The sequence below is a fragment of the Notolabrus celidotus genome, chromosome 11 (genome assembly GCF_009762535.1).
Source record: "Notolabrus celidotus isolate fNotCel1 chromosome 11, fNotCel1.pri, whole genome shotgun sequence".
Lineage (NCBI taxonomy): Eukaryota > Metazoa > Chordata > Actinopteri > Labriformes > Labridae > Notolabrus > Notolabrus celidotus.
Window position 1 is genome coordinate 30,637,717 of NC_048282.1, and position 12,888 is coordinate 30,650,604.

A 12,888-nucleotide genomic window follows, 5' to 3' on the forward strand; every position below is an offset into this window, starting at 1 on the left:
CTTTTGTGTGCAGTCACAGCGCCTGTCTGGGAGCTGAGATGAATTTTTAATTATGTGTGACTGAAACAAACTGTGACAAGGACCTTTTAAAAGAGCGGGGGATTACAGAAAATAAGCTGCAGTTACTCGGTAAGTTGCATATAATAAAACGGAGTGTGTTCGTGTCTGCTCTTCGTGCAGTGCAGCGAAATGGCGAGAGGAAATGAGTTTGGGTTAATATGCAATGTTCGTAATTAGCATAATTTATATATTTATGATAAAGAGAAGGAAATACATAATACTCGGTCTCTAGGCACGGGTCCACATGATTTCTGTCGCCTGTAGTTGGTTGGGAGCGCTTGTCTCCAAAAGTGGCCGACGCGACGAGACTTTTATTGGGCAGGATGGGGGTGGGGAGCCCATCATCAACACCCGCTGAAGTTTTGTCAGATCCTCACATGTATAACGGGGCATTGCAGCAGGAAATGCACCAGCTGCAATCTTTCCTCGATCTGGCAAGAATTTGCAACCACTTCGAGTCCACGTTCAGCGTGTTTCGCCACGTTTTCTGCAGCCAAAGTGCAACACAATATGGCCTGTTTTTGCAGGCCCCTCCAAATAGTCTGGTCCTGCAATGACAGAAATAGCTTTGAATAAAAAAACAACAACAGTGTTCTGCATGTGGGTCTGTCCTTACCAGCATTATGCCATGTAAGGGCAGATACTACAGGTGAACTCAGGTCACCAGCATGACACTTAGAAGGACATGTTTAAGTTCTGACATGGCTGCAAACAAAAAGTCAGACACTGAATCAAGACATTTATCAGGCATGCTTTAGTGGCATGCATGGCTGAAATGAAGACTGTAAGTCAGAGTATCTCTTTTAAAGATACCTCTGTATGTTTATGTAAAGTTATTGTTGTGTTTTTGTTTGAATCTGTGTTTGTACATTTGTACCTGGGAGTTATTTATGAGTGTGTTTATCACTGTGTTATTTTTAGATCAGTGTATGTGCTACTCTCCTGTTTTACTGCCTTCCATAAGGTCATGCAACAAGCTGACACATTCAGCTGTTATAATCTCACAATCTGACTTTCCTCCTAATAGATATGCATATTTCTCTGTTATTTTGCTGTTATGTTTTTAACATTAATCAATCAATCTTCATTTGTATAGCGCCAAATCACAATAAACTTTATCTCAAGATGCTTTTACAAACACAGCAGGTCTAGAGCGTAGTGTTGTAGTCAAGACCACATTAACCCGAGACCAGAGTGCACCGAGGCCAAGACAAGACCAAGACCATATATATAAATGAAAAATCATCATGAGAGTTAACAAAATAAAATACTTCTGTTTATTTTATCTAAGTTTGCTTTGAATACTATTAACAGCAAGGTTTGGTTTTGTCTTGGTTGCCTTTCTTTTGACTCATAAGGTTTAATTTTTTCTCTCATCACAGTAATGACAGGGACACAGAGAGCATCAGTGGTGGTCTCGACCGGTCTTGATATAAAATACGGAGTCCGCCCAGTCCGAGACCGAAACAAGGCAGAGTGAAAAAGCTTTTGATTCCGAGATGAGACCGAGACCTTAAATGAGCGGCCTCGAGACCAAGAACGGTCTCGAGTACTACAACTCTACTAGGCTGTACTCTATATTAACTTATTAACAGAGACCCAACACCAAGACAGGGTAAGACTCAGTCTTATCCCACCTTAGTCCACCATGAGCATTGCACCTTGCAGTATTTAGCAAGTTACAGCGGTGAGGAAACACTTCCTTTTAACAGGCAGAAACCTATAGCAGAACCACTCATGTTAGACAGACATCTGCCTTGACTGAGTTGGGGTTGGAAGGAGGGATAGAGGAGAATAAGAGAGAGAGAGAGAGCGATGATGGTGATGTGACGAGTAGTAGTAGCTGTTGCCTCTGGAGTCCAGTGCGTCCGTATCAGAGTAGTAGTTTTTTCAGGACTGTTTTAATGTCATAGAGCATGTTTTTTTGAAAGCCGCCATATTTTTTCTCTAATGGCTGTTTGTGTCCCAGAATGCCAGGAGCACAGTGACTGTGGTGGTGCAGAGAGCCATGAACTCCCAGGATCTCCCTGCCAAAGATGCCCCACTTACTGTCAACGAGCAGGTAAGCCTCACCTGTCAGTCAAAGCAAAGCGACAGGCTTCCTCTCCCCTCTAAAACTACTCTGGGCTCCTCCAGTTCTCATGTCTTCAAGTGTTTTTGCTTCTGTCACCCTCCCATTTGCTGACATACCATTTCACGATGGAATGATTAACTTCCATATAGATGTTCATTCAGATCAGGACCCTTGTTTATGTTGTATCATACAATAATACACGCTGCCCTATGCTTATGAAGTTTACCGACTTTTAAACTGCCTTCCTTGATAATGAATTGTTGTTGTTTTCTCTCTCTGCAGTAAAACTCTGTTTAGAAATAGTCGGCAAACTAAAGCAATGCTCTTCATGGATGTACTGAAGGGAGCTTGACGAAGGCATTGCTTGAGCTGCTTGTTGGCTGATGCTCTTCTCATTATTTTGGAGTAGTCGTGCTCCTTTCATTTTTTGTTTCCTTCTTTTTGGTGTTGTTTTTGTTTCTTTTTGTCATTGTGTCCTAACATGTGCTCGGCTTCTCTGTTCTCCTTAGCCATTCACTGTCTGACTGCAGAAGTCTTTTTACAGCCATTTAAATCCTGCTCTTTGAAATTCCCCTGCCAAAGACAACCAGGTATGCATCCTCCTCTCTCTTCCTGCATTGTCTCTCAAGTCTGACCAATAAGGCTGCACAATGAATCAAAGTTTAATCACAACCACGATTTGGCCTTCACACGATTAAAGAAACATGAATGTGATAGGTTATATATTATGTTCTCTCTGCAGGCTATAACTTCTAAGTTATATCAGAGTTCTTTATGTGCAACTTCAGTCTGCTCAACTTGCCTCTTATCATTTCTCTTCTGCACACACACACACACACACACACACACACACACACACACACACACACACACACACACACACGCAGTCAGCCTGCATCACTTGCACAGCAGCTCCTCCTGCCTCGCTCTCCTCTTCTCTTTGCCTCTATGTGTGTGCTCTGCTGACAGTATTCATCAGCAGTACATTTTATAAAGTTATACAAATAACACAACTTACATTTGAAAAAGTTTCACTCCTGTTCCCATCAAGACAACTGCTTATCTACTTGTAGACAAGGCTTGCTGTGGTTAAGGCAGTGTAACGTAATGATCCAAAACTAAAAGTACAGACTTACATATGCAGCAGAGCAGAAGGATCAGGTGTGTGTTAGTGAATCAGAGGGACAGAGTGAGCATGGAGAATGAAGCTGCTGTTAATAAGTTAATTATATGACTAAACAGTCTATTCGCCCAGGTCATTATAAACTGTAAACACAAAGTTAGAAGCCTCAGGCCTCTTTCCACTTAAGTATGTGCACAGAGGCGAGTTAACCGCAAATCTTTTCATTCCTTTTGGAATCTCTGTGACAAACCCAAGTGCCTGCAAACTCCTCCACTCTGTAATGTTTCGCTCCAGTATCTACCTCTAGTATATAAAGATATTGAACTGTTGCAGTGGATTTCAGAGCATGTGCACAAGCTTATCCTAGTTTTAAAAACCTCCAATTGAATTAAAGAATCCAGTTTCAGGTGACCTTGAAGCTCAAACAAAGAAGAGGGAGGAAAGACATTAAAAGCACTTTTACCAAAGACAGAGCGAGTCCAAGGAATGACAAAAAGAACTTGTCCACGGGACTGAAGATGACAGCCACTGACAACATTAGGAGTCAATAAGGAGCATAAATAAGACGGCAGCTCCTGTAGTACAGCTTTATAAAGAAAGACATGCCAATGCTCCATTCTTCTGTTGTGTAAGGAAGACAAGCCTACCTTTTCATACAAGATACAGTGATGTGTGCAGAATCCTAAACCAGAAACCACAATGCAGCATGGTACACCGAGTCCAACATTTTCAGAGAGGCTGAGGAAGCATGCATATAAAGAACATCACCATAGTCAATCACAGATACAAAGGTTGCTAGAATGAGCTTTTTACAAGCAGCAAAAGAAAAACAACGTCTGTTTCTATAAAAGAAATCCAACTTTACCCTCAGTAATATTGTCCAGCTGATATATTGGTCAGACTATTGTCTCTCTGCATTTTACCCTCCTGTCCATGTTGTCTCGCTGCCTCTCCTCTAGGTCTTCATTATGCATACCATAAATCATTGGTTATGTCAAAGTGACATCTACTCCATGTTTTAAAAGAGAGAATCGATAAAGTGGTGAACTACTTTATTTCATTATGGGTTGTGTTGAAGCCCCACAGGAGCATTCAGCTGCAGTCTCACATAAGTCTGAAGTCTCAATTCTGACGATACCATGAACCAAAGTTGGGCAGCTCATTTTGTTATGGAGTTATCTGAGCTTCTACTGCTATCCTCTGAACAGGTCATTGTGATGTCCGGCCATGAGACCATCCGTGTGCTAGAGGTGGAAGTCGATGCGCCTCAGCCGTCATCACTACCTGATGGGAGGAGTGAAGGCAAAGCTGAAGAGGGAGTGGCTCATCCTGCAGAGAAACCTGAGGTTTGCAGCTCACAGGAAAGCTCTGCTGCGCTCCAGAGCTCTGAGGCAGCAGGTAAATCATTCAAGATAAATGAAGGAGAGCAGAGGACTTGCTATTCATGCACAAATGACACTGTAGCTGTGAAATGTTAACGGCAGCTGTAAAAAAAGACATTTCAAATGTCAGAGAGAACTAACTCTGGATGTGCTCCTGTAGTGCTGGAAGAGCAGCAGGTGGTGTCTGTAGAGGCTGCAGCTCACGCTGGTCAAACGCTGACTCCTGCTGTCACCGTCAGTGTGTCCCTGCCACAGGCCACCATGCCCATCGCTGTTCAAGGCTGCCACCAGGTACGACCACATGCATACACTGAAGACACACTTATACTTCAAACTATCAGAGAAAGACGGCTGTAATTCATAGTTTTTTTTGTCACATTAGCTTTTCCTTGACCTCCTCCTGAAATATAAGGAGCAGCTTGTTTGCATTTAATCCTGCTCACATTATTTCTTCTCTAAAATGCATGTGTCACAGGGATTAATGGAGCTACTGTCACCTGCAGGCTACTGTAGATGATTTACTGTAGTCACTGAGTGAGGCAATTGTCTGTGGTGCAGTGTGAATTTGAATAATGGGACAAGTTTGACACCTAAATGCAGAGCCTGAGGCTGTAGAAGTTGTGGGCACATAATTTCCAGCAATTGAGGAAATCTCAGTGCAAAGTAACACAAGAAAAATAAACAGATCACCTGTTTTAAAACCTGAAAAGTGGGGCAGAAAGATGGAGTAGGAATGTAAAAAAATGTATTTCTATTTAGTTTGTTAACATCTCTTAAAAACACCTGAATACCAGTTCACATAAGATGAAAATACAACCAGGAAACACTTATCTCTTCTCACGCCAGTCCCACATGTTGATGGAATCTCTTTTCCTGTCTCGTAAGGTGCTGACTCAGGAAAGTCTGGCCTCTCTGATGACAGGTATGATGGCTCAGACGGGGTCCCTGGGGCAGCCCCTGCTCATCCCCCTCAGTATGGCGGGCTCCATCGGTGGACAGGGTGGTCTGGCTGTTCTCACCTTGCCAACCACTAATGTTGCCACTCTGCCAGGACTGACTGCAGCTAGCCCTGCTGGAAACCTCCTTAAACTGCCTTTTGCGGGCCTCCAAGGTAAGACACCAACCATCTGTGTGTGTGTGTGTGTCTGTGTGTGTGTGTACCATCTTTTTGGCTTCTAGTGTCTGGATTGGTTCGAATGGATTTTGGCCAAATCACAGTTGAACTCCCAATGTTGTCACAAAACAACCTTTTTTGGATTAGCCAGGCTGTTTGTGTTATTCTAAGGAATTTATATGGTGCTCAGGATCAATTGTATTCACTGTGGAGCTTTTCATCTGGTGCTTAAAGCCACTTACCCATAAAGTGCCTACATAATACTTTGATTTCTGACTAAATGCCTTGAAAAGATAATCTGCCTTCCATCATCATCAGCCTCACTTTATGAGCTAAAAAAAGCATGGTGATCAGGCTCCTAGCATGGCTCTAGAGTTTTGATAAGATGTCTGTTTTCCCACAGTGAATCACACAAAATGGACACATACATATCCTCTTATCTTTACTCAGCTGCTACAGTCCTGAACTCAGTCCAGCCCCAGCTCCACACGAACGCACAGACCATGTTCCAGCACCAAGCAGCGTCCATCCAGCCTGTGCAGGCGGCTGTGCAGCAGGTGACGTCTCAGCCAACACAAGTGACCAACGCACAGGTCACTGCTGCTCTGCCCACATCAGCCTCCACCACTGTGTCTCAGTCCAACATATCCGTGGCAGCACTCCAGACTGCGGGCCTCTCCATCAATCCTGCCATTGTAAGAACACTGCATATGAGATTTCTGCCTTTTCATAACTTCAGTACTTTGCATGTCATGATGTGATGTTATACTCCCTGATATTGACATATTGTGTCTCTCTGTTGAGATCAACGCTGCGTCCCTGGGAGCTCAGCCGCAGTTCCTCAGCTCTCTCACCTCCACTCCCATCCTCACCAGCGCCATGTCCAACATGGCCGGCCTCACCAGCCACATCATCACTAATGCACAGGGTCAGGTGGGTTTCAGAAAATACTAAATAAAGTACTGCATTACATTATGTTTATGAGTTTGGATTTAGCAGTGTCTTGAACATGAGACTCAAACAGAAGAAATGGTATCCAGTTGACTTTCTACAAGTGTGTTATTAGTCACTGAAAGTCCTCTGGCTACACAGAACACAGAGCAGATTTAATAGCAAAATGAGAAAGCTTTAATAACACCTTAACTTGATGTTCAATCACGTTTACTCCTAGGACTATTAAAATGTTATTGTGCTGTGTTTCTGTGTTGGGAATAAAAGCCCTGAGCCTCCAGTTAACATCACTCAGTCCTGCTGTTTGAAGTCAGTGGAGCGTGTGGAAGCTGATTTGTCCTCTCAAATAGTTTCATTACTCAATCTTATGATTATTGCAGCTCATTAGAGTTAGACTGCAAACAAAAGCAATTCTTGAGAAACATGATTATACTCGGAGTGAACTTCTTGCCTAGAAGCAAAGTCAGTCTAACCACAGGTCACTAAATGTTCTGTTTGGTGTCAAATCAATTTAACTGCAAACAATCCCCACAGGTCATAGGAACCCTTCCTCTGCTAGTGAACCCAGCATCCCTGGCTGGAGGCACCGCAACATCCACCCTGCCCCTCCAGGGCATCCAGGGGCTTCAGGGGCTTCAGGGCCTTCAGGGGCTTCAGGGACTCCAAGGAATCCAGGGTCTCCAGGGTCTCCAGGGTCTCCAAGGTCTCCAGGGTCTCCAGGGTCTCCAAGGTCTCCAAGGCCTCCAAGGTCTTCAAGGCCTCCAAGGCCTCCAGCTCCAGACGGTCACCCCTCAGCTGCTTCTGAACACCCAAGGCCAGATCATCGCCACGTTGGGGAATGGATCTGCTGCGGTCACAACTTCTGCTGCAGTCATGCCCAAAGCTGCAGCTGCTCCAACGCTCACGAAGCCGAGCACACAGGTAGACGACACAAATTAGTCTAATAATCAGTGTTTGTTCTAAATTCAGGAAGGACTAAAATGACATAATGTTATCAGAAAGCTGCACCCAGCATCTGTACATGTGCAGGTACATCTCAGAGTATTTATTTGTTCTCAGACTTCTTCAACGACCGTCACTCAGTCACCAGTTGTAATCGCCCCGCAGCCGTCTGTGCTGAAGACAGCCACCACACTCTCCTCCACTGTACCCATCACCTGTGGAGATCTAGCAAAAGTGGGCCAGCTTGTCAGCAGTATGTACACCTGCTCCTTTTCCAAACATAGCTCAGTTTTAAGTAGGTAGATATTTTTAACCGGATTCTCCCCTCTTTTAGAACCCCAGCAGGTAGCGAGCGGCGAGGAGGGCATTAATCTGGAGGAAATTCGGGAGTTTGCCAAGAATTTCAAGATCCGTCGGCTGTCCTTGGGGCTTACTCAGACACAAGTAGGGCAGGCTCTGACTGCAACGGAAGGTCCGGCGTACAGCCAGTCTGCCATTTGCAGGTGATCTACCCCTCTCTGTCTCTTTTTAAAGAAAAGCTTAAACCTGTAATAATCAGTGTAAATAAATATCCCTTTCCATAGAACATCAGAGATTCATCGATGACACATGATGCATTTGATACGTGCAAACACTGACTTCAACTGCATGCACACATATAAGAAATATAAACTAATGGAGGGAATGCACTTTTGCAAACATGTATTTTCATTATCTGTGTGCAGTAACTGCTGTGGAACCCCACTGCAAGTACAAATCCCTAGATTATTTGATCAGCATGTTTATGTCAAGATAATTTATTTACACCTCTCAGAAAAATACCAGTGATTTAGTAACAGCTTACCAAATGTGATTTCAAACTACAAGAACAGTTAAACTTGCAAAACTTAACATGATTTTTAAGAAGTTTAAGCCTTACATGCATGACCATCAAAAACGAAGCTGTAGCAAGCAGCCTTTTAGCATTACTTTAGATACAGCCCTCTCAGAGGAGGCACAGCTAGATGCACTTTGATTAAAAGCACCAAAGCAGTGCTGCTAGGTGGATTTAGTTCCCTTCATGCGGAGCCTTGGCTAGCTGTCCCCTATTGTTTACTTTCTGTTTGCTAATCTAGGCTAAGTTATCACTCACAGTTTACTCTCAGCAAGAAAACAAATGTGTATGCTTCACGAGAGTCTCAGTATGTATTTGAGTAAACATGCATGAGCTATATCCTAGAGAAAATTGTAATCAATCAATCAATCTTTATTTATATTGCGCCAAATCACAACAAATGTTATATTAGGTCTAGACTGTACTCTATGTTATATTATAAACAAAGACCTAACATCAAGACAGGGTAAGACTCAGTGTAATCTCATCTTAATCCACCAGAAGTAGATCACTTATCAGCATTTAGTAAGTTACAGGCATTAACCTTGATCAGAACCAGACTCATGTTAGACAGCATTCTGCCTCAACCGAGTTGGGGTTGGAGAGAAGATAGTGGTGAGATGGCTCGTAGTAGTTGTAGCTGCTGGAGTCTGGAACGTCCACAACAGCTGACCGTCTATGGCAGCGACTCAGAGGAACTTACAACACAAGGGAGCTCAGGGACTCCCAAAAAGTCTATGGTTACTAACTTTAATGTAACAGGAAGAGTTAAAGTGGGGAGCCCAGTGTGTCAGTTCCCCCGGCAGTCTAAACCTATAGCAGCGTAACTAAGAGCTGGTCCAAGCCTGAGCCATCCCTAAGCTTCATAATATGTCTATGAGTATATAGAATCAAAGTTCTGATATCATGATCGTCTAGTGGGAGTGTAATATGAAGAGCAATTGATTCATCTTTATATAGAGGTAAGTAGGTGAAGTAAAACACTGCAACATTTGTCATTAGATTGATTCTAGTTTAAAGGACTAGTGCCTGGGGCGCTGGTGGCCTAGAGGTCTAAGCGCCCCACGTACAGAGGCCACAGTCCTCGTTGCAGGGGTCGCTGGCTCGATTCCCGGCTGGTCAACCGTTTCCTGCATGTCTTCCCCCACTCTCTACTCCCCACGTTTCCTGTCTCTCTTCAGCTGTCCTATCAAATAAAGGCCAAAAAGGCCAAAAAATATAACTTTAAAGGACTAGTGCCTGAAATATTAATACTTTTAATCAATGTCCCGTCAATGGGGTCCACTGTGAATGGAAAGGGGGAAACCATTTGAGCAGTGTTAGTTCTCATTAAATGTTTTTGACCAGACTTTGTTTTGTGCTGCAGGTTTGAGAAGCTGGATATCACCCCAAAGAGTGCTCAGAAGCTGAAGCCAGTGTTAGAGAAGTGGCTGGCTGAAGCTGAGCACTGGAACCAGAAAGGCCAGCAGAATCTGATGGAGTTTGTCGGCGGTGAACCATCCAAAAAACGCAAGCGGCGCACGAGTTTCACGCCGCAGGCGATAGAAGTTCTAAACTCGTACTTTGAGAAGAACGCGTTGCCAACAGGCCAAGAGATTACAGAAATAGCCAGAGAGCTGAACTACGACAGGGAGGTTGTACGAGTTTGGTTCTGTAACCGACGACAGACGCTAAAAAACACGAGCAAGATCAACGTCTTCCAGGTTCAGTAGTGACCTCGTTCTGGGAGGTTTCACCACTGGTCTGTTGTCGTTTTTGGGAAGATGAACATTTGATAAAACCACAGAGATTCAGATTGTGTTGTAAATAAAAGACTAACCACAAGAATATTAACTTTTTAAGAAAATGAAGGAAAATAAGCATAATTTATGTGTAATGAAAGAGAACTAAAGGAAGTTGTTTTTTCAAGATGTAAAGAAAATGTATGTGTGGTGGGTGCTGAGTGAAACTGCATGACCCTCTTCTCAGATACAGTGAAAACACGTTATATTTAAGAACAGTGGATTTTTATACAAGTGGTTTTGTAAGACACTACTCTAAATGGAGTGGCAGGTCATTGAGTCACATTGATTTCAATCACATATCTGACACTTTGGAACAATGGCTGACATTATAATTTTTGAATAATATGCTTTTGCCAACATGGATGTTTTCAGCAGCTTATTTATTTTGTATTCATGTAGTATTTGTACTGCTTGAGCAGCTTTGCATACATATACACATAATAATCTATGGAATACAATTAAACAATAGCCTGTAACCTTTTTTTAACAGAATCATTTGCCTGAGGAACATCAGCATTATTTAAATATCTATTGACTGACGGCAACACTTTGGGGACAATCATCATTTTGATATTTCTGAATGATAATCACAAAGATGAGCTTAAAATGGGATGTAACGAAATGTGTTACAGTGTTGGGTATCCATCTGGGAGGTATGTGTTGTTCCATGGTTAACAGGTTCTTTCAAAGTACAGATGAAGCTTCTGCTTTTGTTCATGATGCCACAGCTGTAGACTTTTACTAGTGTTTTTATATCAGTGGTTTCATTTGTGAGTACTGATCTTGCAAATACACGTACTGTATGTGTGGATGAAACATATAATGTGCTAATAATACTCTGAGAGTATTTTTTTAACCGTTGTAACTTTTCCCTAAATTGCTTCAAAATGCTTCTTCTGGATTTTTCATTGTAACTTTGATTAAGTCAACATGAAACTGTCCCCGGTTGCCTTCAAGCATCAACCCTGGACTCTTTCTGTATGTTTCTGAGCCTCATATCAGTCATATCGTTTTACTGAATTTAACAAACTAACTGTGCAGCTATTGAAGGGGTTCTGTGGTTTATGGTTTGTAATGATGTGATATGATTTTATGTTGGACTTTTGATCTGAGTGAGTGATCAGAGTGCTTGCATGTGCAGTTTGAAGTTCATTTCTGTAATACTAATACAACAACAGTTTTCTCTATCTTTGCCAATAGTGCAAGTCGTCTTTGCACGCCAGTAACAGAAGGGAAATGAAAAGGAAGCGAAAGGTTTATGCTCAGTGGATGGTTTCATTTTTGTATGAGGGATTTGAATTTCTGTGTTTTAAAGATCTTAAACAGAAAGCAGCTTTGTTAAAAAATGGAAGCAGTACTGACACATTGCAATCATCAAATTAAAAAGCTGCACCCATCAGTTATCATAATGTAGTTTATATGCAGATGCAATGCAGATCAAAGATAAATTCAGACACTGATCACATTCTTTGAGTTGATCATTTATAGGGCATGCCTTTCAGACGACACCAGCCCTTTATTGCAGTGGACATGCAGTAAACCTTACCTTTAAAATCACTAATATTGCAAACTATCATTTCAACATGTGGAATGACAATTTATCATATTATTTAATGAAATAATTTATCACTACACAAATAAGTAGCTAAATTATAATAGTAAGATAAGATATCTTATGCCAGCAAAGCACAGAAGTTGTGGTCTTTGACGGAGAAGGGAGAAACAAAAGTTGGATGCTTTTTGTCTTTTTATGTCAGATAAATAAAATAAACCATCTTTATTAATCACTCTATATTGTTGTGTGCTGATTTATTTACAACCCTCACACTAGCTGTAGTTGAAAGTGACAATTTATTCCATGAGAAACACATTTTAAATGATTGATGTGTAAATGATCCACTCTAACTGCTCACAGCAAACGCGTATCTATACATTTTATATACTAATTTTTATATGCAAAGTAAATTTTTGTTGTTTTCTTGAGATAGAAAGGCTTTATTTATTTTCTTCATGAGAGAAGAAGCCTGACTTGTCGAGGTCTGACCTATTATAAAGACCGGTTTTATTTTCTAGCTTGATTATCATTAAAAAGGATGATCCCTTTATCATTAGAAAAAATCTTGTTATCCAGAAATACTGGAAAAAAGAAATAAGACGAGATCTCGAGAAAACAACCAATAATGACTTGCAATCAAGGGAAAATATATTTGTTATCTGGAGATAATGTGAAAAGTAAGTCAAGATCTCGAGAAAAGAACATATTTCTATCACTGGAAAGATGTAGCCTAGATCAGGGGTTCTCAAACTTGTAACCCTTTTCAAAAACAATCTCAGCCAAGTACCCCCTTGTATGGCCGAGAAAAAAATCAGGAAATTATATGGGAAAATAGCATGAATAAATGTATGCATGTGGTTTTACAGTGTCACAATAACATTGAAATGAAAGATGACACAAATTCTATGCTTTTGTAGTGCAATATTTTCAGAAATGAGTAAAGATTGAGGCAGCTAGTACCTTTGATGGCCCAAGGAGCACACCAATTTATTTCTGTCAAACAAGAAGCATCAAGTTGTATCACAGTTA

The 12,888-nt window shown here is 41.7% G+C and overlaps 1 protein-coding gene across 1 annotated transcript; it reads left to right on the forward strand.

The window, feature by feature from the left end:
• The first annotated feature begins 2,156 nt into the window (after nt 1-2,156).
• pou6f1 (POU class 6 homeobox 1) lies at nt 2,157-12,096 on the forward strand. The gene is given in 11 exon segments (XM_034696626.1): nt 2,157-2,705; nt 2,707-2,724; nt 4,466-4,655; nt 4,800-4,930; nt 5,525-5,750; nt 6,204-6,448; nt 6,558-6,686; nt 7,239-7,625; nt 7,764-7,899; nt 7,981-8,149; nt 9,887-12,096. Coding segments are annotated over 11 exon segments (2,067 nt in total). The 5' UTR covers nt 2,157-2,615; the 3' UTR covers nt 10,233-12,096.
• Nucleotides 12,097-12,888: the final 792 nt, after the last annotated feature.